Genomic DNA, 26,023 nt, shown 5'->3' with positions numbered 1-26,023 from the left:
AATGTTGTGTGGGTGCCCAGTGGAACTGGAGTGCATTGAAATTTGACGGATTTTTCTCAGCCTCACTCCAAATTGGAGTCTTGGAGTCACTTCGGTTGGATGGGGATTACAGCAGTGCCCCTGGCAGCTGTGCCAGGGATGTTCAGCCCTTTCTGGGGAGAAATTACCCAAAATCCAGTTTAAACTGTGTCATACCCTGGTTCTACTGTGTGGATCCAGATGGTTTCAAGGCTGAGCTGAAATACTTAAACGACTTTACAGTGCTGTTTAGACAATCAAAACACCGCTGTAGCCATGGAGATTATTAAAAAATTTTATTAAGAGGAATGAACCGAAAGCTGTAAACAAGAGCCAGCAGAAATGGGATGTTGCAGGTGAGGCCGAGCCCTCGCACGTGGCTGGGTGCTGTGAGCAATTAACGGGGATAATTAACGCTGCGCTGAGCGGTTCCGCGTGGTGGCAGCAAAGGCCCGTGGAAAATCCCGAGGAGGAGCTTGGGGCCAGCCCAGTGTGCAGGCACTGGAAACCAGTCCTGCACTGGGAGAGGGGCTGGGCCTGCTCGAGTTCGGGTCTAAACCACAAGCAGGGCTGTGAGAGCTCTGCTGGAGCAGAGTGTTCCCCACAGGAAGTGCTCTAAAGGGAAACATTTAAATCTTCCTCATTTTATGGGGTTTTTATTGGTTTTAGACCACACTGAGCAAGAAGTGAGCAGCTGCAACCCAGACAGATGCCAGTCTGACGGAGAGGGAAGGTAGGAACCTAGCAATAGGAATCCTAATCCATTGGGAATCCCAAATTTTAGGGAGACTCCTTGTTGCCTTGGCATGGGGCTGCTGCTGCTCCAAGGGCAGGATGAGGAAACAGCCATGGAGCTGCCAGGCTGCTCCTGCCCCACACAAAACCAAATCACTGGGGTGAGGGGGCCCCGACAGCCCCTCCATCACCTGGCTGCTCCTGCAGGACTGGCAGCAGGGTTTGCTGGGAATGCAAACGTTCCTGCACAAATGGGTTTTCCACAGGTGAGTTGGAAATTTAAATCAGCTTTAAGAATTGTCTCTCCCCTAAAGTACTATTTAGGGAAGAAAGCTGGTTCATTTTAAGATCCTTGTTCACCGTGTGAAGCTGTAGCTGCTCGTGTTGCTGTAGCTCCCTGAGGAGCGGAGCTCGGAGCACGTGGGAGCTGCAGAGGCTCCTTGTGCCCATCAGGAAGGCAGTGCTGGAGCCAAAATCCAGGCAAAATGAGGGGCAGGGGCATCTGAGTCAGCAGCTGGGGGCTGGTGCTGGCTGCAGGGCAAAGGATGGGTGATTTATTCTGTTCCATGTGGAGGAGCCACCGGGGCTCGGCACAGCGGGCACCTGCTGATGTGTGCGTGGAGTTTTCAAAGGGAGAGATTGCCAAAGGCCAAACACTTCATCCAGATTCAGATTTGTACTGAGAAGTGCAGCTTGACAAAAAAAAACCAGCCAAAAGCCTGACACAGACCAAAGGGGTGAGGAGGCCCTTGAAGAGAGCTGGCAGAGTCTGCAGCCTGTAAAATCACTGCCTGCAGCTTCCCCCCAGCTCTCCGCGGTGAAAAGAAAGAGCTGCCCAAGAGAACTTTGAAGATATCAAAGCATTGTTGCAGTCTGAAAACACCATCACACTTACAGGAAGGTATTTAGAATAAGCTGCAATACATTAGGATTCTTCTCAAAGTACCAGAAAGGGCGGAAGGAGGAGAAGCAGAGGCTTTCCCAGAGGGATGGACATTCAGAAATCTCTGTACACAGCCAGGTGTGCAGGAGCTCACTCGGACAGCCAAGCTCTGCCTTTGCAGGGAGCAGAGAATCCCTCACTGTGGGAACGTGTCCCACCTCACAGGGATGGGCAGACAGCAGAAAGCACCTACAGGAATGGCTGCCTTCAAACATCCTTCCTGCACGCCCCAGGCCAGGGCTCTCAGCTGGATTCCAGGTACACAGGGAGAGAAAAGGGAATTCAGGACGTTCTCCTACCCAGAAAAAATCAGGACTTTTTTCCTCCTAGGTGGGGAGAAGGCGTTGGTTCCCCTGCAGCACAGCCTGGCTCTCACCAAGCTCAGAGCAGCCTCACAGAGCAGGCACAGAGGGAGACCCCAGCCCCTTCCAAACGCCCTCCTCCCACCTGTGAGCAGGGCAGGGACGCTGGCCAGGGGAGCCGGAGCCGATGGATGCGGGGGCTGCAGAATCCCAGAGAGCTTCTCCTGCTGCTCTGTGCCCTGCTCTCAGCTGGCCGTGGGGGCAGACACAGACACGACAGACGGACATGCACACACTGCCCACGGGCCTGAGTCTCTGTACAAACACACGTTAGGACCTGCAGCACCCAGAGCCTCGCACTTCCTTCTTCACGTAGTCGTGCAGCTTGAATTTGGGCTCGTTGGGCAGCTTCATGGACCTGTGCTTCAGCTCCCTGGGAAAGGGGAGAGATGCTACTCTAACACTGCTGCTTCTGGCAGGGAGAGGGTTTTGTCTGGAAAGAGCCAGAGGGGGAGTTTGGGCAAGGGTGTGGAGTGAGAGGACACAGGGAATGGCTTTTCCCTGGCACGGCGGGGGTAGATGGGATGTTGGGAAGGAATCTTCCCTGTGAGATAGTGAGGCCCTGGCACAGGTTGCCCAGAGAAGCTGTGGCTGTCCCTGGATCCCTGGAAGTGTCCAAAGCCAGACTGAACAGGGCTTGGAGCAGCCTGGGATGGTGGAAGGTGTCCTTGCCATGGCGGGATGGAACTGTATGGGCTTTAGGGTCCCTTCCAACCCAAGCCATCCCAGGATTCTATGATTCCAAGCTGCCTTGCCCAGCTCAGTTGATCTCAGCGTGGCTTGGACACTGCTAAAGCTCCTTTGAAGGACAAGGCCACTGCTCTGCTCACTTACTTGGCGATGGCTGTGAACGCTAATTCCACGTTGAGGCCGCTCTTGGCGCTGGTCTCCATGAAGGGCACTCCGTATTCCTGAGGGACGAGACACAGCCCTGTCAGGGGTGCCACCAGGGGTGTTCCCAGGGCTCTCAGGGAGGGATTTTTGAGGACAAAAGAGGTGTCAGTAGAAACTTAAAGGAGGAACAGATGAGGAGAAAGGGGAGAGCATGACAAGGGAAAAAAGCCAAGTGTTCCCAGGTGTATTTTGGGTCACTGGTCTCCAGGTGACCATTTCCTGCGCACATCCTCAGGGACATCCTCACCTACCTTGGCAAGCTTCTCTCCATCTTCCCTTTTCACCACTCTGTCCTGGGCTGAATCCACCTGCAGCAGGAATGGCCAAGAGCAGTTTGTGGTGATTGGGAAGGTCACCAGCGTGTACGTCCCTGTGCCCTCATGCCCTGCCAGGCTCCCCTGCCCGTGGGAGGAACAGGAGGCTCTGGCAAAGCCCTGGGGCCAGGCTCACCTTGTTTCCCAGTAACATGAGGACCACATCCTGCTGTGCATATTCATGGATCTCTGTCAGCCAAGCCTGGAGGGACACAGCCAAAGAGAGGGGTTGGCAATGGCTCCAGGAGGAGCAGGGGAATGGGAGGGATGGGGCGCTGCCCCAGTGCTGCCATCCCAGGCAATGCCAGGGATGTTCCACAGATGATCCCATCAACGAGGGGGTACCTGAGGTTCCCCCATGCCCTGGGGGACCCACTTGGCAAAGCAAGCCCAGCACCCCACTTTGGCTGCTAGCAGATCCCATTTCCCAGGGTAACATCAGCCTCTGACCCCAGGATGTGCCCCGTGCCCATGTCCTGCACGTGCCGCCCCGTGCCAAGCACACTGCTCCCAGCAGGCACCTGAATCTGCCTCCCTGAGCCGTGGGGTGCCTTCCCTGCCTTCTAATCCAGCCTAATCCAATCAAACCTGCTCTAATTCCCTGTAATCCCTGGCCCCGTGGTGTGAGCAGCTGTCTCCAGTGCTGGGGCAGTGAATCCATCACCCTTTATGTGCTGAGAAAGGGAAAAACTTCTCTGCCTGTCCCCTGCCTGTCCTTGCAGGTGCTCAGCGGTGACCAGAGCCCTGCTGCAAATGACCACAGCTCCTGACCAAACCCACAGCCAGCCACAACCCAGCCAGTGACACGAGGGGGACAGCAGGAGGGCCCAGGCTGCTGCTGTACCTGGATGTTGTCAAAGGAGGCTTTGTTGGTGACATCGTAGAGGAGGAGCAGGGCTGTGGAGAGAGGGACAGCCCGTTAGTGCCTGCGCCAACCGAGCCCTCAGAGCACACAGCCCCTGTGGCCATCAGGGCCCTGTGAGACACAGAACACACAAATCCAGCGCAGCAACACCTCACACTGCTGGTGCTGGCACTGTGGTGGTGTTCACAGGGGTCCCAGCATGAGGGAAGAGATGAGAATCTGACTCCATGTGCCAGAAGGCTGAATTATTATTTTATGATATATATTATATTAAAACTACACTAAAAGAATAGAAGAAAGGATTTCACCAGAAAACTTGCAAGCAAAGGAAGAGGAATGATAATAAAATCCTGTGACTGACCAGACAGTTCGATACAGCTGTACTGTGATTGGTCTTTAATTACAAACAACCACATGAGACCAATCAGAGATGCACCTGTTGCATTCCACAGCAGCAGATAACCATTGTTTATATTTTGTTTCTGAGGCCTGTTGGCTTCTCAGGAGAAAAAATCCTAAGGGAAGGATTTGTCATAAAATGTGTTTGCAACAGCAGAGCCTCCTCCATCCACGGCAGCTGCTTCCCACGGGAAAACACTCCAGTGATTCCTGGCTCACCTGGCTCAACTCGGGGACCCCAGAGCTGGATCCCCAGGAGCAGGGCTGGCCGTGCTTACCCAGAGCAGGAGCAGGGCTGGCCGTGCTTACCGTGCGCATCCCGGTAGTAGGCGTGGGTGACGCTGCGGAAGCGCTCCTGCCCGGCCGTGTCCCAGATCTGGAGGGCAGACGGGAGCAGAGGGATCAGACCTGAGCAGAACCCACCCAAACCAGCCCAAACAGAATGGTGCAACCCCAGGAAGCTTCTCCAGCTCTTGCTCCCGGGGATATCAATAGGAAAAACGAGCAGAGCAATAAATACAGAGGCAGCGCCTTCCCGCTCCTCGGTGTGGGGACACGGCGTGGCCAAGGGCTCCCAACACGGCCATTAATTGGAAAATCCATGGAGCAGATGGATGCATGGGGAGCTGCTAATGTGATTTATCAGTCCTTAATGCAGCAGGAGGTTTGCAGAGAGCACGCTGCTGCCTGGGGGATCTGTGTTACCGAGCTGCGGGCAAAGGGCTCGAGGAACTGTCAGGTCTGAGGGGGCTGGAGCAGCTCTGGCTGCAGGGTTGGGATGGGGTCACATCCCCCAGCCCTGTGCAGGCTCCTGCCAGAGCAGCCAGAAGGGTCTGTAAGGCTGAGCCAGGGCGGGAGACACGAGCACAAAGGATAGAGGTGGGGCCCCATTCTGGGGATGCTCCTCTGCTTTGTCCTCTGAGGGCCTTTGGCCATCTCTGAACACCCAGGGCAGCAAGGGAGATGTTTCCAGGGACAGGGGGACGTACCTGCAGCTTCACCTTCACCCCATCCACCGTCAGCACCTTGTTCTGAAAGAGAATGGAGAGGGTGGTGAGGGGTGAGCGCAGCTGCACGATGCCAAGGGAGGCACAGCCAGCCCCCATCCCAGCCAGTGCTCCCCCAAACCCTCGGGCTGATCCCCTCTCCTGCTTCTTAAACCCCCATCCACTGGTCCCAGCACCTGCAGAGCCATTTCACCATGGCCCAGCCAGAGGATCTCCCTGTATCAGCAAAAGTTGCATCTATTTGGGTACCTAAACCCTGGCAATGCCATACCCAGCTCAGGCTGGAGACCTCTGTCCATAAATTAATGAGCACCAGCATCCCACCTTAATAGTCCTCAAAAGACACAGACAGCCACTTCACGCAGCCAGCAAATTAAAAATAATTCCTGCTCCTGCCTCTTGGACCTGTTCTCCTCCTGGTTTCTCTCTTAGTATGTTTTCCCCCCATTTTGCTTGGTTTCAGGAAAGATGGAACCAAGGAGCAGAGGGGGAAGTGTCCCTCCACAATGGGTTTTCCCCAAAGCCAAGGGGATATTTTGTGTGGAAGGATGCCCTGGCAGAGCTGGGAGCTGTGTGGGAGCCCCTGAGCGTGGCTGTGCCAGACAGGGAGGGCAGCAGATGGATCCTGCCCGTGTCCCAGAGCAGCCACCAGCCCTGCAATCTGCACCAGCCTCTCCAAACATGAAAGGAATGCAAGCCTACAGACCAGGGGTCCCAGGGGAAGGAGCAGAGAAGAGATTAATTTGCTTGCCAGATCCATAGAAATTAGCACAGCAATCAGTGGGACGTGCTGGAACAGCACAGCAGTGGGACGAGGCAGCTGGTGGCTGCTCTGCTGATCATCTAAATCCCATTTCCTCCAGTTGCTCTGGAGCTGCTTTGGGATGCTCCCATCTCCCATGGCATGGGATGGGCAAGGCTGCAGTGACCCCAGCTGGGCTCTGCTGGCTCACACACACCCTGGCACTGGGCACCCCACCAACCATGCAGTGCCACCAAACCCCCAGGGATCCGTGCCAAGCCCTGTCCCTGCACATCCCACACCCCTTCAGGGGCTGGGGAGGCTCTTCATTGATGGTTTTACCGAGGACAGAGGGAGCATCTCATCTCCTGCACATCTCCACGAGGATGTGGAGAGGAGGAGAGGGCAGGAGGAGCCGGAGCGCTGAATCCTCCTCGGCTCAGGCAGCGCAGGGAGACGGCCCAGGGTTATAAATACCTTCAAAGGCAGCGACTGAGACGGGGGAGAGAAGTGATTCACAGCCCAGGAGCTGTAAAAATAGGCACCAGGGACTGGGGTGGGGGAGCAGGGAGGGACTCAGGGAAAAGCTGGGGCTCGGGGAGCCAGCCGGGGGTTTAGGGCTCCCCACGTGTGGAGCTGAGCCTCCCCAGGATGCGACACCTGGGCTCCTGAAGTGCCTCAAACCCAGCGTTCCCACTGCCACAGAGTGCTCCCGGCACCTTGGTGCCTCTGGCCAGGGTTCCCAGGTGGGCAGGGACAGAGCCATCCCCAGAGCAGAACCACAAACAGTGCTGAGCTGCACCTCCACCTCATCCCAGAGAATGGGGAACAGCCCTGTCCCAACCTGAGCCACAGGTGAGCTTTATGCAGGGGCAGGTTTGTGCTCTGCAGGAGATCCACACTGAGCTCACCTTGCTCTCCAAAACGCTCCATGCTCCTCTGTGCAGGTGCTGCACCTGCAGGTTCATCCCATCCCACAGGTTCATCCCACAGGCTCATCCCACAGGCTCATCCCATCCCACAGGCTCTGCACCAGCACAGTGCCATTCCAAACACCATTCCCCTGCCAGGGACCATGCCAGGGACTGCAGAGGAAGGCAAAGGCTCTGTGTTTCACCACTGGCCCCAGCTCTTGGCATGAGGACACTTGGTGTGATGGATGGTGACAAGGGACAAGGACACAATGAGTGTCACATCCCCACGGCCACACTCAGCACCTCCAGCTCCCAGCAGTGTGGCTGTGCCCAGGGACGTGGCCATGTCCCCAGTGTGGCTCCCAGGCTGGCAGGACACCACGGGTGCCAGCCCTGAGCATGCATCACCCAGGCCAAAGCCACCCTGAAGCACCTGGGGAGCAGCCAAAAAGGATGAAGCTGCAGAGGTGCCCCACATGCTCTGACCTCCCCTTCAGGAGTTAATTAACACGGAGCCAGCAGCAACAGCAGTCACACTAATTATTGCTGACCTATATTTTAGGGAGGTAAATGCTTAGGCCTAATTAAACGCTGCACAGGGATCCAGGTGCTGCTGGGGAAAAAATTGATTTTCTGAGGATTGGGTGTGGAACAGAGCAGGGTTCCAGGGTGAGAAGCTGTAGAAGTGCTCCTGCAAACAGGAGACACAGCCAGAGCACCACTGGTGCTGGCATCCCTGCCTGCATCCCAAAGCTGTGGCTGCCCCATCCCTGGAAGTGTCCAAGAAGTTCAGATGAACCAGATGCCCAGGTCTCCCCCCCACCACCGCTAAGTGACTTTCCAGCCTCCAATTTTTATTTTTTTTTTAAGGAGATGCCTCAATTCCCTCCTGTCAGCCCTTCCAAGGCTCAGCTGGGGGCTGAGCTCCTGCTAAGCATCCAAAGACAAAAGCTGTGGTGTGTCAAGGCACTGGGATGTGAAATGTGCTGCCAGCCCTGCTGGGAGGGAGGGCTGTGCTGCTCAGGGCTCCTGCTCATCTCTCTGTCTGTTGGAGCAGAGGTAATGCTCTCAGCAGCCTCCTGCCACAATTTGGGCAGCAAAACCAGCCCTGCACCTCAGCTCTGCTCTCACCCTTCCCAATTTCAGTTTTGTGTCCTATTTCCCGAGGCAGTGCAAATGTTATTGAAACCCCATCTAGCAGGGGCAGCAGTGGAATGCCTGCAGTGCCCAGGGTGGACAAACACGATGCTCGCAAGTTAAATGATCATCAGAACATCAGATAAACAGAGTTGGAACCTTGCAGATGCAGGAAAAATTAAATTACCAAGCGCAGATGGTCCTCAATTAGGAGCAGCATTATCACACAGCGAGGCCCCTCTGGCTGCAGCCCTGGCACCATCCACAGCCACGAGTGAGCAGCACAAGGGAGGGAGGGGAAGGCAATGGGGTGAAACTGCTGCTGCTGAGACGTGCACAGACAGTGCTGCCACACAGAGCCAGCACTGCCAGCCCTGAGCAGCTGCAGGATGGGCACAGCCACAGCCTGGGCCACAGGGTACCCACAGGATGGGCACAGCCACAGCCTGGGCCACAGGGTACCCACAGGATGGGCGATGCCACAGTACCATAGGACCCGGCGAGCATCACAGGGTCCCCCAGGATGGGCAAGATGCATCACAGGTCCCACGTGCCCATGGACAGCAGATGCCATCACAGGGTCCCATAGGACAGCAGATGCCATCACAGGTACCCATAGGATGGCAATGTCACACCGGGTCACAGGTACCCCCAGGATGGGCAAATGCCACACAGGGTCACAGGTGCCCATAGGACAGGCAGATGCCATCACAGGGTACCCATAGGACAGGCAGATGCCATCACAGGGTACCCCCAGGATGGGCAGATGCCATCACAGGGTACCCACAGTGCCCATAGGACAGGCAGATGCCATCACAGGGTCCCACAGTGCCCGTGAGCCCCACCAGGAGCAGCTGGCATGTCTCCAGTGCCCGAGCCCCTGGCACTGAAGCTGCAGCACAGCCCAGGCTCAGCACCACCCATAGCCCGGCCTCTGGCAGCTCTCACACGCATGGTCTCATTAATTAAAGCCTTTAAAGTTAAATTGGATACACGGATCAATTTGCTCTGCAATTAACTGGACAAATGGGGAGCGCTCAGGGGCAGCACTCAGGCTCCAGCCTGGGGACCCCACCCTGGATCCTGGAGCTGTGACTGTGCTGGCTCCTGTGGTGTTGCCCAGCAGTGCACCCCACTTTTACCATGGAAAAGGAGCCCCTCAAATGTCGTTATTGGGCCTTGGAGGCATCTCCTGCAGCCGAGGGGGGGCAAATTCCTGTCAGAACGGGGATAAATGGCATTAGTGACTATAGATCAAAGCAGGCGCTGGGGCAGCACAGAGTTAATTAGCGCCACTAATGAGCTGTGGGACTGACAGTGCAGCCACCCAGAAATGTCATTAGGTTGTGGTGTCACCGGGCCAGGCCAGCTGGGAGCGAGGGACAGATTGGGCTGTCCTTCATTGCAGGGAGCCAGGAGAAACCCACAGTGCAGGAGAGGCTGAAGGGATGCTGCAGTGTGACCGTGCTCACACGGTGTGAGGGTGAGGGAAGGGATGAGGCTCTGACTCCATGGTTCAGAAGGCTGATTTATTATTTTATTATATATATTACATAAAAACTACACTAAAAGAATAGAAGAAAGGATTTCATCAGAAGGCTGGCTAAGAATGGAAAAAGGAAGGAATGATAACAAAAGTTTGTGGCTCAGACTCTCTGTCTGAGCCAGCTGACTGTGATTGGCCATTAATTACAAACAACCACACAAGACCAATCACAGATGCACCTGTTGCATTCCACAGCAGCAGATAATCAATGTTCACATTTTGTTCCTGAGGCCTCTCAGCTTCTCAGCAGGAAAAACCCTAAGGAAAGGATTTGTCATGAAATGTGTCTGTGACACTGGAGCACCGCAGCCCCACAGCAAGGCCACACCAGGAGCCAAATTCCCCCCTGGCAAAGCCCCCTGCGAGCACAAACACTCTGTGCCAGGAGGAAATGGGCTGAGTTGTGATAGAGCAGACACACAAATAACCACCTCCAACGGCGGCTGCAAAAATAGATCAGGGATCGATATGGAAATCTGCCCAAAACAGCAGGACACTGCATTAAATCTGCTCGTTAAACCCGGAGGTTGGTTTTGCCAGACAGGGAGCTGCTCCTGGTGCCTCAGCATCTCTCCAGGCACAGCCCCGTGGAGGTGTCACCCATCCTGTCCCCCCTGTCACATCCAGCCTGGAGCAGCCAAGGCCTGGCCCCAGAGCCACCCCACAGCCCAGAGCCACCCCATGGCCCCATGGAGGTGTCACCAACCTGTCCCCTCTGCCACATCCAGCCTGGAGCAGCCAAGGCCTGGCCCCAGAGCCACCCCACGGCCTCGTGGAGGTGTCACCAACCTGTCCCCTCTGCCACATCCAGCCTGGTGCAGCCCCAGAGCCACCCCACAGCCCCTTGGAGGTGTCACCAACCTGTCCCCTCTGCCATATCCAGCCTGGAGCAGCCAAGGCCTGGCCCCAGAGCCACCCCACAGCCCAGAGCCACCCCACAGCCCCATGGAGGTGTCACCCATCCTGTCCCCTCTGCCACATCCAGCCTGGAGCAGCCCCAAGCCTGGCCCTCCATGGGTGCCCCCCAGCCCTGGTGCCCAGCTGGGTCCCCCCAGCACCCAGAGAGGGATGTCAGCAGCACCAGCCCTTGCCCAGAGCCTGCTCACTGCATTAAATCCCAATTACCACCTCCCTGGCTGCCAGCCCTGCCCAGATAAGAGCCCAGGCCCTTGTTGGAGCAGGCACACTGAAGATTTACTGACTTATCATCTTCTAGTCACATCAGTCTGCAAATAAAAGGGGTTTCTGGCAAGAAGAGAATCCTGTCTTAGGGACAGATTAGAGGTAAGAGGATCTGCTTAGGATGATACACTTTAAATCCAGCCCTGCTCTGCTTCCCAGCATTGCCTGCAGCATTCATGGTCCCGGGTGAGGGCTGTGCTCCCTCCCAGCCCATGGAACAGCAAAGTCTGGGGTGATCCAGGGAAGGATCCTTGAGGGGGGCTCAGGCAGATGAGTCCTGGTGCTCTCAAGCCCAATGGGGCTGCTCAAGTCTCAGGTTTTGGTTGATAATTGCTGCCCCCAGATGTGCAGGGTGCCTCTGCTTCAGCCCACACGGCTGAAGAACGAGTTTGGATCTTCACTTTTCGTTCTTGAGGTTGTTTATTAATTCTTATCCATAAAATTTTCTCTCTGCCCAGCCCAGGTCTGCTCAGCAGGGCAGCCACAGGCACTCTGTGTTGTCCTTTTATACCACAAACTACGAATAACATATTTACACTTAATTCCCAGTTAGACAGTGTTAGACAGTGCACTTCTGCTCTAAACCAACCCCAAAGTGCCAACATCACTGCAGAAAATGGAGAACAAGAAGAAGAAGAAGAAAGGCTGGACATGCCCAGTTTCTTCCATTTTGCCCCCATAACCCCCATACCAAAAATCCTAAAATCTCCATTTTCACCCTGTGATTATTCTGTTATTACACCATTCAAACCTGTGTGGCTTTCAGGTCCTCATACAAAGCTGGTAACTCGCTCCAGGGGTCACAATCAGATCCCCAGGGTCTCTGAGCCCCCTGATGGGGTCCTGGGTAACTCTGGACACCCAGAGGGATGCACTGAGTTCTGACACTCAGACTCATCCCAGCAGGATGGAGACGGGGCCGTGGGAGGCTGTGAGAGTGGGAGTGATCCTGAGCCCAACCCCACAGGCAGCCAGAGAGAAACCACCCCCAAAATTCCTCAGGGCAGGATTTGCCACAGCCATCCTGGGGACCAGAGCACCAGAAAGCAGCAGCCAGCAGGAAACTGAGGCCAAACCTGCAGCTCCAGCACAGGGATGGATCCTGCCCACCCTGGATGGTCTGCACAGCTCCCCCACCACCCTGCCCTGCATCACTCACCCCTTCCATCTCCTTCTCCCATACTTTATAAAAGAAGGGATTTTTTAAAAAATATCTCTGCTTATTTCTAAGCCAGGAAGCCTTGGAAGCAAAGGGGGCAGAGATGGCTCAGGCAGGTCTGTGCCAATGCTGGGAATAAGGAACGTGGCACTCGACATATTTATCTTCATTTTGCTCATCAAGGCCACGGCACGCTGCAAAGCTGAGCAGGGATCTCCACGGAGCATTTATTGCTCTATCATTTCTCATCTGCAGCAAACACGGCCCCGTCAGTGGCACAGAGATGAAAAATGGCTCATCAGGTCCTGTTAGGCAGGGAGTCATTTATCTGGGGAGAAATAAAGCCTAGCAGCACTTGTCTGACCTTAAAGGTCTCTTCCAACCTAAACAATTCCAGGATCTGCCTCGGTGACTGCAGCCAGCCCTGGGCTCAAAGCTCCCCTGAAGTTTCTGAGAAGACTCCACAATCCAATTAAAGGAAAACCAGGGCTGCACATGCAGCAGCAAACACTCTGTCAGCACCCAGCAGCAGCACAGCAGCGCCTGCAGACAGACTGCAAACAGCATTATTAAAGAGCACTTCTCATCCCTGAAGGAAATGAAATCCCCAAAGACCTGACAAAGGAATCTGCAGCTTTTCATCCCAAACACTGCCATCCTTCACCCACAGCCAAGGCAGACAGCTCCCAAAAAGTGCTGAGCAGCAAACCTGAGCCCAGATTCTTCGAAGCATTCAAGGAAAGGAGAGGGACTAACAGCTCTGCTGAGATTTTCTATGTCTGTGCGAGTGCAGTCAGCTTCCAGGGCTGGCTCCCATCACGTCCCAGTGCCCCTGGTCCCACAGCCCCTCTCTGCAGGGTGCAGTGACAATAGGGACAGCCAGGGCAGTGACAACAGGGACAGCCAGGGCAGTGACAATAGGGACAGCCAGGGCTGGAATGCAGCAGGTCCCAGCCCCCTGTGCAGGGCAGGACCCTCCCCATCCTGTGCTGCTCCCCAGAGTCCAGAGGAGCTCTCTGAGGTTTCACCTCCTCCTCACTGACCACAGAGCTCTCACTCTGCCATGGGTGGCAATGCCACCAAGGTGCTGCCTGGCCACCTGTCCCTTGTGCAAGGACAATCCTGAAATGGCCCTGGGACAGAGATGGGGACACGAGACAGAGCTAGGGACAGAGCTGGGGACACAGGGACAGAGCTGGGGACATGGGGACACAGCTGGGGACGGAGCTGGGGACACAGGGACAGAGCTGGGGACACAGGGACAGTGCTGGGGACAGAGCTGGGGACGGAGCTGGGGACACAGGGACAGTGCTGGGGACAGAGCTGGGGACATGGGGACAGAGCTGGGGACAGAGCTGGGGACAGGGGGACACAGTGCTGAGCTGGGGACAGAGCTAGGGACAGTGCTGGGGACAGAGCTGGGGACACAGCGACAGAGCTGGGGACAGTGCTGGGGGACACGGGGGCTGAGCAGGCAGAGCCCTGCCCACACTCCTGTGCCAGGGCCAGGGTGGCCACTCGGGTGCCCCACAGGTGGCACGAGGCAGAAGGCACAGCACAGGCACCGTGCACTCAGAGCTTTGATCTTTGCAGAGCTTTTCCTCGTCCCTGGCAGCAGCCCCAGCTCTCCCCCAGGTTTGGGCAGCACTGAGCGCCCCGGGAGATGCAGAGGTGCTGAGGAACTGCAGCACACTCAGCTCATCCCTTCCACACCACAACCATCCCAGGCAGCCAAACCAGTCCGGCCAATCCAGCCCCACATTTGCTGTCCCCACGTGGGGCTCTGGAGCAGAGCTGCCAGCCAGGGCTGTGCTGGGGCATCACCCAGGGATGCAAAGCAGCCCAGATCCATCACTGTGGGTGCAGTGCAGACCTCACTCCCGGGAAGCTGCCCCAACACTGCCAACCCTTTACAAACAACACTGAACCAAAACACATTGATTTTTTTCTTTTTTTGTTGCACGTTTGGGAAGGCCAGGCTCAGCCAGGAGCTGCAGCTGGAGCAGCCAGGTCCCCGTGGGAGGATTCCCAGCTCTGCACTGATCCATGGGGCTGGTCCCTGGAGAACCAGCCCTCCCATGGCTGCTGTGCCCCCCCAGCACGCCCAGCTGGCAGGAACACTCTGACCCCACGTGTGTTATCCAGGAGGGAAAACACATCACATCTGCCAGGCATTAACGCTTGCTTGGGAACAAAGTTATTTTGGGCACTGTGAGCACTTCTGCCATAATCCATGCACACTGATAGGTGCAGTTAATGAAGGGCTGAGCCCCAGAGCCACCCAGCCCGGCCAGAGGCCACCTGGACGTGTCACCCCAGTGCAAAGGGGTCTGGGGAGCAGCCCCACAGAGCAGGACCCCCCTCTCCAGCTCCTCAGCACTTGGCTGGGCAGGGCTCTGGGCAGGGAGGGCACCCCATGGGCACGGGGGGCTCACATCCCACCAGCCTGGCACAGGTGGGGCAGGACCCACAGCTCCTCCTGAGCCTGGCACAGGTGGGGCAGGACCCTCAGTCCCTCCCCAGCCTGGCACTCATCACACCCAGGGCTCTCCCCCAGTAACAGCGTTAATGGCACACAGCCTTGGCTGGCATCGTTGCCGTGGTGATGCTGCGCAGGCAAAGCTGGAAAAGCCAAAGGCTCCATTTCCCCCGTGTGTCACCGAGCCTGGAACATCCAGCCTTGGCAGGCGGGAGGAAAACGGCCCGAGACACAGGCAGATGGCAGGAGGGGTGCCAGGGTGGGTGCCATGGCTCCGTGGGTGCCATGGCCTCGTGGGTGCCATTGTGGGTGCCATGGCTCCGTGGGTGCCATGGCTCTGTGGGTGCCATGGCCTCGTGGAATCTGACCCCTACTTTCCACAAATTAAATGGAAAATCCCCCCACAAAATGGAACAAACCCTGTCCAGGTGTTCGCAGCAGGACCAGTCTCATCCTCAGAGATGTGCCAATGGTTCTGTGGCCCCTAGGAGATGACCCTTCCTGCCTGCTGACCTCCTGTGGGTAGAACTGACCCAGCCCAGCCTCACCAGCACCTTCCTCAGGCTCAGAGGCATCACTGAGACCCCCAAGGCACCCATGAACCCCCTCACCCTGGGACAGCCACAGCCCAGGGCAAGGGACATCACCCTGGAAAGCTGAAGCACCACGAGCTCCCAGCTCACATTAGTTGTGATCAGGGAGAAACACTTTTTCCCAGTGGAGGCATAAAGATGAATTATTTGCTGCTGTTTCCGAGAGATTCACCAGTGCCCCAGGGCAGTGACTGGGTGCTGAGCCACAATTAAAATGCTCGGTGTCCCTGGGAGACAAACAAAGCTCTGTGAGCTGCAGGGCTCCTCTGGGCCCCTGGGCCAGGGCAGCTCCAGCACCCTGGGATGGAGCCAGGAGCTGCCCCTGGTGCCAACCACAAACTGTTCTGCTTCCAAAGGCTCTGCAGGCAAAGCCCTCAATCCCCCACTGCCATAGGAACTGTGTGTGCCCCACCACCACCACCATCCAAGGACAGGGACACACCAACTGCAGCTCCCTCCACCCCAAACACAGCTCTGATGGGGCTGGTTTTGCTCAGTTTTTCCCCATTTTTTTCCCAGTTTTTTTTTCCCATTTTTTCCCAGTTTTTCCCAAGGAGGGTGCCCTGCTGGTGCTCACTGTTCCAAGCTTTGGCATATTCAATTACTGCCTTGCTTTTGAGCATGGTGATGCTCAGTGCCACCATCACCCATGGATGGGACTGACCCCGTGGCTCAGGTCTCAGGGAAGGGGCTCTTTGGGGAAAGGGAAAAAGGGAAAAGGGAAAAGGGAAAGGGAAAGGGAAAAAGGGAAAGGTGCTTTTCAGGGAAGAACAACACACAGAGAGCAGCTGGTGAGCTCAGCTCCTGCCACTGCAGCAGTGCCAAACCCAGGACTGGCACCTCAACCTTCCCCACACAGATATCAACATCCACCCTGGGATAACCCAAACCCTGCTGGGAGCAATAATTAATTAACAAAACGAGGCAGCAGCACAGCAGAGGGGCAGCAAGGGCCCAGGGGAGCACAGGAGCAGAGCCACAGGGCAGGGATGCCCCAAATGCCCATGCCAGGGGCAGAGGGGGGGTCAGAGACACCCAAACCCCACCTGTGCCCCCTTTCCTGGGCGCCTTCCCTCTGCTTTCAAAGAACAACCCAGTTCTGCACTGAGCTGAGTTCAATATTTTATCACAAATAAAAGATGAAAGTGAAATTAAGCCAAATGTATTCCATTAAATATTGAAAGCATTTAGGCTTGCTCTGGCCCCATTTGAACGTTTTACAGAGTTTGAAACGCTCCCTGTCAGGCCTGGCACCGGCAGCGGATCCAGCGCGGCTCGGGGCCATGGCAGGGGATGCTCCAGTGCCCAAATTGGGCCCTTCCAGAGCCAATTCCCCCCTGGCAGCAGCCAGGCAGGAGCCAGCACAGCCCAGCCGGGTCCCCACAGCCCTCCCAGCCCCAGCTGCTGCTGCACAGGACCCTGCAGGGCTGGAGCAGGGCAGGGATCTGACCCAGACACACCACGCTGGGCTGGGAGTTGAATTTCCCAGCTGAGATTTGTGACCGTGCTCACAGGGGTCCCAGGGTGAGGGAAGAGATGAGGATGTGACTCCATGGTTCAGAAGGCTGATTTGTTATTTTATGATATTATTGTATTAAAACTATACTAAAAGAATAGAAGAAAAGGTCTCATCAGAAGGCTGGCTAAGAATAAAATAGGAAGGAATGATAACAAAAGTTTGTAGCTCAGCTCTCTGTCCGAGCCAGCTGACTGTGATTGGCCATTAATTAGAAACAACCACACAAGACCAATCCCAGATGCACCTGTTGCATTCCACAGCAGCAGATAATCAATGTTCACACTTTGTTCCTGAGCCCTCTCAGCTTCTCAGGAGGAAAAACCCTAAGGAAAGGATTTTTCATGAAAAGATGTCTGCGACAGAGTTCCCCATGGTTCCCACCCTCTGCAGGGGTTCTGGGCTCCCACACAGCTCTGAGCAGGAGGACACAGAGGCAGGTTGTGCTGAGCACCTTTACGAGCTCCCTCCTTGCACCAGCAGCTCCCAGGTTTGTGTTTGCCTTGCCTGTGTCCTGCACTGCAGCTCCTGAGCAGCCCAGGCCCCTGCTCTCCCCTGAGCTAATGAAATCCATCATTCCACCCAGCCCAGGCCAGGCCAGAGCCACAGGGACACCAGCAACCAACAGGCACCAGGAACACACCAAGCACCAGGGCTGCAGGAGCCTGGACACACTGGTGCCCTTCCAGAAGCATCCTGCAAACCCCACATCCCCAGCACCATCCTGGCAGCTGGAATGGATCAAAAATTCCACACCTAAACTATTCTGGGCGGTATTTCTGACACCAAGGAGGTGGAGCAGGCACCTTCCCACCACCCTGCAGAGAGGATTAAGCTGGGTAAGAGTTTTCAGCAGGCTCTGGGGCTGGCTGCCACCCCAGCTGCTCGGGCACTTTTTGCTTTGAAGGCATTCATCTCCTGTCTGTGCCTTCCCCAGGGCAGGATTGGAGTCCCTTGTGCCCGGGATCCCCGCCTGCACACAGGGTTTGCATCTCCCTGCTGTGCTGCAGAGCTGGGGGGGTTAGGGGTTTATTTTCCAGGAGCAGGAGGCACAGGAGGGTGGATAAACCCCGGGAGCTGCCAGCAGCGGGCACGGGCACCGCGGGCACCAGCAGCATCCCCTGGCAACTGAGCCCTGCATGCACATGCCAGGCTGCAGAGCTCTGAGTGTCCCCCTGCCAGCCCTGCAAGCAAAGCAGGGCTGGGTTCCCAGGGAAATGGGCATTTACTGCCCTGAGGGCCCGTCCTGGGAGTGGGGAATGGGCACCAGCAGCGGCTCTGGGGGAGCAGCACCCTCAGAGCCACACACAAGGGGCACAAACCTGCCAGGATCTGCCTCCCTGTGCTGCATTTGGGCACAGCTGCTCCCCAAGCAGGGTGGCAGCACTGTGTCCATACCCTGGAACCAGGCAGGGGTGTGGGAGCATGGCAGGAACCACCAGAGCCTCCTGCAATGGTTTGGGTTGGAAGGCACCTCAAAGAGCACCCAGGTCCAACACCTTCACCAGGCCAGGCTGCTCCAAACCCCATCCAGCTCATCCTTGAGCACCCACAAGGATGGAAATCTGCTCTGGGCAAACTGAGCCCAGCTCTCCACACAGTGAGAAATGCAAAAATATGAAATCAGCTACTGGCTGCTATTAAAATTCATCCAGCAATGGGAGCTGCAGAGTAAACTGATTTCCAGACAAAGAGCTGCTGGGAACACACAGAAACATGGAATGGTTTGGGTTGGAAGGGACCTCAAAGGGCATCCAGTCCCAAGCATTTGCCATGGGAATACTCAAGGTGGGAGCACAGGCATCCCCTGCCTGCTCCTGCCCCACCTTCCCCATCCTGGTTGCACCTCTGCTGCCACTGGCATGGCCCCATGAAGGGAATTTGATCCAAACAACTTGGCAGCACCGAGGTGCTTCTCCCAGGAAAAGAAAAAACTCTTCCCTGCAGAGCTCCAGCCCTGGAGACCAACCCAAACCCACCCCTGCAGCAAATCCCACCCTGACCCCACAGCACAGGAGAGACCAAACACTCTGCCCAGTTCCCTCCCTCCAACATCCAGGGCTCATTTTGCACAGAAAGACACTGAAATTAATTTATTTCCATTTCTTTCTTCTGGCCTAAGCAGCTCCCCTCCCACTTTTTCCAGATTGATCCACCAGAAAACGAGCCCTGCTAATGCTCCTTGCCAACCGCTGAGATAAAAGCCAGCCCTGGCTTCCAGGAGGCTCCAGGCTGCTCCAGCCCTCCAAAGGCTGGGAGGGCAGGGATGTGGGCAGGGATGTGGGCAGGGATTTGGGCAGGGATGTGGGCTGGGATTTGGGCACCTGCTGGGGAGCAGAGCACGGCCCCAGCTGCAGGGATTTGGGTGCCCACTGGGGACCAGCAGATGCTCTGGGCACCCACAGCACTCTCCCAGCACCCCCAGGACCAGTCTGGGTGAATCCAAACCGTGGTCACTGCTCCTCTGCACACCGCACAGAGCTGGGGAAAATACTGAGGAAAACATTCCCATCCTCCTGCAAAGCTCAGCTCTGCAAAGCTCAGCTCGCTGCAGGAGCAGAGGGCAGCCCCTGGAAGGGGCACACACAAACACAACAAAAAACAACCAGAGATGCCACAATCCTCCCATATTAAAAAAACAACAAAAAAAAAAAAAAAAAAAAAAAACACAAAAAAAAAAAAAAACACATTAGCACCGCTGATTCCAGCCCTGAGCCACACAGGGCTGGCTGTAATCAGGAGTCCTCAGAGCTCAGGGCCACCGGGACAGGTTTTATTTTATTTACAGCACTCCCACGTTAACCACGGCCCAGCCAAGGCTGGGGCAGAGCATGGAGCCTCCCGAGGGGGCTGGGGAGCAGCTGAACCCCCCAAAGCCCTGAGAACCTGTGCACATCAAAGCTGGGCCTTCAAAGGGAATGTCCCCAGTGCCACCGCCTGCCCTGGCAGCTGGAGATGTGCCCAGGGGCCAGGACGGTGCTGCTTTCCTGCTTTCCTGCTTTCCTGCTCTGCTGCTTTGCTGCTTTGCTGCTTTGCTCCCTGTCCTCAGGGCAGCAGCACAGCACTGACACCCCTGCACACCCGGGACAGCACCAAGAGCAGCCCACCCTGCTCTGAACCCCACCAAAAACCTTCCCAGGGTTTCATCCCCTGATTAACACAGGAACCACCACCCCTGCTAATGCAAAGGAGCTCATTAGCACCTCTTCCCAGGGAGAAGAGTGCATCCTTAATTTGTTTCTTTTATGTTCTTCTCCTTTCAGGTCCAATTAGCACAAAACTCTTGCCTTGCCCAGCCTGCAGAGCTGGGGGCTGTGAGGATGGGGCAGCCCCACAGGGCCGGGTGTCACTGGGGACAGGGACACGGGGGGTTCAGGTGGCCCCTTGGCTCCTCACTTTAGCGACACTCCCATCACTCAGCTGTCACCACAGGACTCGAGCCCCCCTGGCTGCACAGCTTGAGTTTCTGTCCAGGTTTCTGAAGCGTTGCCAAAATCACAAGGAGAGGCAGCTCCCGCCGTGGCACTGAGAACATCGGGATTCACACCCCTGAGCACCACACCTGCTCCTTTCCAGGAGCCCCCTCTCCCTGGAACCCCCGTGTGTGAGGCCAGGAGAGCACCCACAGCCTGCCCCGAGCTGCTGTGCCCTCACCTGCGGGGATCTGTGGGGAGAAACCTGCCAGGATTCCCCGGTGCCATGGCACAGCTCATGGGGGCAGTAATTAACCCCCTCATTATCTGGCAATGACACCTTGAGGGTGTCACCTGTGATCCAGAAGCTGAAGGCAGAGAGGGGTTTGTCCCCCAGCCTGGGGGACAGCTCAGGAGCTCAGACAGGGGTTTCTGCTTAGACAGAGGTTCCTGCTCAGAGGTTCCTGCTCAGCCAAAGCCCTGCCAGAGCAGGACCCCTTGCGCAGGGCTCTGCCTCCATGGCACCCACCCATCACTGCACCCTCAGCCTGGCCCTGTCCCAGCTGAACTGGGAAGGCTGGAATCACTCCCAGGAGCTGAGGATGCTCCCGCAGCAAACCACATTTTGGATGGAATGCTGAGGACGCAGCACCTCCAAAGCTCAAAGCCAACAGGTGCCATTTTGATGCCTTTGTTAATATTACAATCATCTTTATTTCCCCAGCATCAGTGGTTTGTTTTCCAAACACATTCAGATCAGCATCCCTCTTTGTTTAAGCGATGATAATAAACAAACACGTCGCGGGAGGCTCTCCCTCGCATCAAACAGTGGGAGGGAACAAACCTCAGGGGCCATTAGGAATAGGAATGCCAGATTCATTTGAAATGGATTTCTATTCATTTACCCTGGCTCTGGCCTGTGTAAGCCATTAGCCACAGCTCTGGGTGCCATCCTTGAACACGAGCAATGATCCCAGGGAGCAGGGGATGGAATGGGAGAGGAGGGAGCTGGGCTGGCCTGGGGTGCCCCAGAGCCATGGCAGGAACCAGGTGGCATCAGAAGAGTGCAGATGGTGCCCAGGGCAGTATGGGGAGCTGGGCAGCTCCCATGCCCGTGCTGTGCTGAGCCAGGATGGCCCCAGGGACGTGGCAGGGCCCTGCAAGGCCGGGCGTGCGCGGGAGCACAGCTGGCACACACGCTGGCCTTGGGGAGCTCCTGGTGCCAGCCAGGCTCGGAGAGCGCCACGATCCCTGCCAAAAACCCTGCCAAAACCCCAAAATAACCCCCTGAGCTCGCTCAGCACCCTGCACAGGGGCCAAGAGAACACAGAGAGCCCCAGTGACACCTCCCCATTGCTGCCACCTCAGTGCTGCAGCCTGCCAAACTCGGGGCTGCAGGGAGAAGGAGCTGAGATGTGGCAGTTCTGTGATTAAAAAGACACAAATTAAACCCAGCAGAAGCCTCCGGTGTTGCCACCCCAGAGCATCATCTGCATCACGGTGCCCACAATTACCAAACAGGATTATCCTGCTGGGAATGCAGAGGCACATCAAAAAACTATTTCCATGTCCCCCCAAAATTATGAATGCCTTGCAAGGACGATAATAATGAGTTTTAGGGCATCCACATGATCTCCCCCACTGTATAATCTGCCCATTTCAGAGACATGGAGCTCTAGCAGCTCTATTAGAGAAGTAAATTAACTCTAATTTGATTGCTCCTCAGTAACAGTCATTTCAGCACTCTAATCAATAAGTCACAGGGTTTTATGGCTGCCCTCTGTATCAATCACCCCGATCAGTAATAAAACCCTTTTATTTGAAGAACACCTGAACACTGTGTAATTACCTCTGTATGCAATTACAGACCCCAATTCACCATTTCACCTGCAGCACCCCCAGCCTCGCCAGGCATGGACCATCCCTTCCTTCAAAGCTTTCTGAGCTGTCCCTCACCCTTCCACAGGGTTATTACCCACACCCCAGGCAAGCAGCAGGTTACAGGAGACACTCATGGCCCAGAAAAGCCAAGATCTGAGATCCTGCTGGGAAAAGGCAGCTGGGAAGGCACAACGCTGGTGTGTGGTGGCATCACCAGCAGCTCCTCACAGCAGAGCCCCCAAAAGGAGCCAAATCCATCAGAGAGAGAGATGGCACAGCCGGGAGCAGGACAGGGAGAGCAGCACTGCCCAGACACCCCGGGAGGTGACAGGCTCACATTTTGGGGGTAGCAGATGGTCGGGGGGCTGGTGAGGGCCAGGGAGCAGCAGATCCTGGCAAGCCAGGCGTGCTGCTTTGGTGCCACCCCTGCCCCGTGCCCTGGAAAGGCTCTTTGGTGCCACCTCTGCGCAGTCACCGTTGCTGTGGCTCTGCTGTCCCACCCCACGGGGGGGGATCCCCTGGGACAGGGCTGAGGGAGCCACAGAGAGCCCAGGCAGCCCCCCAGCATGGGACTGACAGGAAACACGGCCAAGGGAAGGTTACAAGGACCCTGGTGTGTACTCAGATGTTCCTGCCTGGCAAAGGATGCCCTGGCACACTGGGGCACTGCAGGAATTGTGATGTGATCCTGTTTTTCCCCCATAAGAATCCTTCTTATTCCCTGTGTGGAGCAATTCCCACAGTCCTCACTGGAGCTGCACAGCTCCAACCACTGCCCCCATGACTCTCCTGACATCAGGATGCTCCCATTGCTCCCAACCAAGCAGAGACCTCAGAGATCCCTCAGCACAGCACAGCAGTGCTCAGGAGATTCTTGCAGGACATTCTGCTTTGTATCAGTTTTGGTTCTGCTGTTCCAAGAAAAAAACACGATCAACTCTTAAGAACCACTGGAACTGCCTTGGGGAAACATTTCACAGGCAGATGTCAGGCCTTGGTTGCTACAGGAATTACCCCCAGGATCCTGAGCCGAGGAGAGGCTGCCCCATCCCTGGCAAAGCCGTGACAAAGATGCTGCTGGAGCCGGAGCTGGCACAGCTGCAGAGGTTCAGTGTTTGTTACCCCCCTGCACATCCCACCAGCCACCTGGCAGACCCCCGAGGGCCCCCTCACTCACCCTGAAGTCGATGCCCACGGTGGAGATGAAGCTGCCGGCCAGGAAGGCGCCGTCCTTGAAGCGCACCAGCAGGCAGGTCTTGCCCACGCCCGAGTCCCCCACCAGCATCACCTGCAGGGAGGGAGGGATGCAGGGGTGTGAGGCTGCAGGGCTGGGAGGACACCCCAAAACAGCCATCACCCCGCTCCATCGCAGCAGCGGGCAGCAGTGCATGGGGGGAAGAAGCACATCCAAGAGCCAGGAGAGGGTGGGGAAGGCACACAAGGGGATTATTCAGGCCCTGCACCATGTCACCAAACTGAGACACCTTCCCCTGCCCTGACAGGCACTTAACAGGTCATTGGTGGGGGCACAACGCCCCTAAAAACCAAGAGCTGCCCGTGCTGTCCCCACAGAACAGCCCACCCCATGTGGGGCTTTCAGGAGGGTGACACTGCCCTTGGCGGTCCCCAGCCATGAGTGCCAGCTCCAGCACTCTGCCCTCCTTCAGTGGCACCCACACATGCCCATGGCCACCCCGCCAGTCCCCCAGGAGCAGCCCCAGGTGTCACCTCCCTCAGTTTCCCCACCTGCCTCAGTTTCCCCACCCAGCAGCCACCCTGGGCACAGACAGGGCAGGCAGCTCCTTGCCACAAAACAACCACAGCAGAGCTGAGGCTGCTTCCAAATGCAGCTCCCCAAAGCCTCTGCCCACACCAGCAGCCCTGCTGCCCCCAGGGCACTGACCCTGCTGCCCTCGGTGGGATGACACCGAGAAATCCGGGACAGGAGCAGGGCTGTGCCAGCTCCTTCCCCACTGCCGTGCCAGGCTCCTTCCCTCTGCCATCAGCCTTCCAGGAGCCATTTACCCGTGACAGGATTTAAATGGCTTTATGGCAGGGACTGCCCCGGGTCACACCCAACCCTCCCAGGGCTGCCAGAGGTGGCAAATGCCACCAGCCCTGTACAGAGGCTGATGGCACAGGGTGCAGCTCACTTTGGCACTGCCAAGGAGGGCAGGGTGTGCCCACGGTGCCCCACAGCCCCAGCAGAGCCCCACAGTGGTGCCCCACAGGAGCACCAGGCACTGAGCGGGGTGAGGGCAGCCAGAGCCCACAGGGGTACCAGTGTGAAGCCAAGGGAAGGGGGAAAAAAGTCATTTTAGTACAAAATATTGATTTTTAAAAATTTTTCAAGATATCTTTCTGGAATAGGTGACCCTCAGCAGCAGCTTCTCCCAGTGCCACCAAAGCCTCAGCCGGGCACAGAGAGTGCCCAGGGCCAGGAGCCAGCCCTGTGCCCAGGACTTGGTACAGATCGGGAGCCTCAGGAGAGGGGAAGGGAAGGAGAAAGTTTAATAAACCAGGTTTTACTGGACACAAAGCAATTTCTGTCTGCCACTGGGTCAAAACCAGCCAGACCATTAGCAGATGCTTTTTCTACCCGGTGAGTTTGGGCTCATCTGAGACACATTTGGCTCATCCCTGTGCCATGGGGACCATCCCTAGGGAAAGCCCCAGCCCGGGCAGGCACAGGTGAGCTCCAGGAGCCGAGGACCAGTGCAAACACAGAGGTGGCTCCATTTTAGGGAAGCTGTTGAACCATTAATGCAGCTGTATCAGGACCGAGCACCTACCAAAGCAAACAAGCACATTTCTGGAATGTCCCTCTCCACCCCATATCCCAAACCTGAACACTTCTTACCCTACACCCCAAACCTGACCACCTCTTACCCCACATCCCAAACTTCAACACCTCCATCCCCACATCCCAAACCCCCAAACCACAACACCACAGGCACAAGCTCTCCCCACCACACACCGGGCAGGACCTGCCCCAGCAAAGCCACTCTCTCCAGGCTCGATGCCCCGCGCTCGGCACAGAGATCGTGTCACAAACACACGGGGGTTTCACCGAGTCGTGCCCCCAGCCCAAATCACTAAATGAGCCCCAAAATCGCTGTGTGAGCCCCAAAATAATCAAATGGGCTCCGAGCTGGGCTGGCATCAGGTCTCAGGGGAGAGGTGGGGAGGAAGCAGATTCATTTGCGATGTGAGGGTGATACATCGCTCGCCAGGCTCTGAGCGGCGAGGAGAAGCCACCGAGCCCGGCAGGCTGGGGACATCTGAGCGGCAGCCGGGGCACATTCGGCGCCCCTCGGGGGTGCCACCATCACCCTGCTCACAGCCCCGCTTTCCTGCAGGCTCACAGGATCGGGGGCAGCCTTTGCCCGTCACTTGCACAAGTCCCGCAGCCCCAGCCCCGCTCCGGGGGCTCTGCGGGCGCAGCCCCCGCCGAGCGAGACCCCGACCGGGCGGCTGCGGAGGGCGGGATGAGGGCAGGGAGAGGAGAAAGCAGGGATGAAGGGATGCAGGGATGCAGGGATGCAGGGATGCAGGGATGAAGGGACGAAGGGATGCAGGGATGCCCGCCCGGTCCTGGCCCCCGGGAACTTCGGCGACGCTACCCCGTACCCTCCTGACCCCACACTCCCACAACCCTCCCCGCTGCCGTCTCCGCTCCCGCACCTTGAAGGCGAGGTCGTAGAACTCCCCGCTGCTGCTCAGCGAGGGCCGCCCAGCCGCCGCCGCGCCGCCGTTGCGGGGCAGCTCGGGGGCGGCGGCGTTGGCGGAGCTGCCCCGGGGGGCGGCGGCGGCGCGGCCGGAGCCCTGTCCGGCGGGGGGCAGCGCGGCGGAGGGCGCGGCACCGCCGCCCTTGCTGCGAGCCGCCTTCTTGCGCGACATCCCGGGGCCGGCGCCGCGGCCGCG

The 26,023-nt window shown here is 57.0% G+C and overlaps 1 protein-coding gene across 1 annotated transcript; it reads right to left on the bottom strand.

Moving 5' to 3' along the window:
- Window positions 1-299: 299 nt before the first annotated feature.
- RAB26 (RAB26, member RAS oncogene family) lies at window positions 300-26,023 on the bottom strand. The gene is made up of 9 exons (XM_064726048.1): window positions 25,784-26,023; window positions 23,277-23,387; window positions 5,520-5,561; window positions 4,840-4,906; window positions 4,111-4,163; window positions 3,403-3,468; window positions 3,204-3,260; window positions 2,893-2,969; window positions 300-2,431 (listed from the first exon to the last, which is right to left on the bottom strand). Exons 1-9 carry the CDS (start codon window positions 25,997-25,999, stop codon window positions 2,329-2,331), a joined length of 792 nt encoding a protein of 263 aa, XP_064582118.1. The 5' UTR covers window positions 26,000-26,023; the 3' UTR covers window positions 300-2,328.

Source organism: Zonotrichia leucophrys, chromosome 14 (genome assembly GCF_028769735.1).
Source record: "Zonotrichia leucophrys gambelii isolate GWCS_2022_RI chromosome 14, RI_Zleu_2.0, whole genome shotgun sequence".
NCBI classification, from domain to species: Eukaryota; Metazoa; Chordata; class Aves; order Passeriformes; family Passerellidae; genus Zonotrichia; species Zonotrichia leucophrys.
This window is presented reverse-complemented; position numbering and strand designations above follow the sequence as displayed.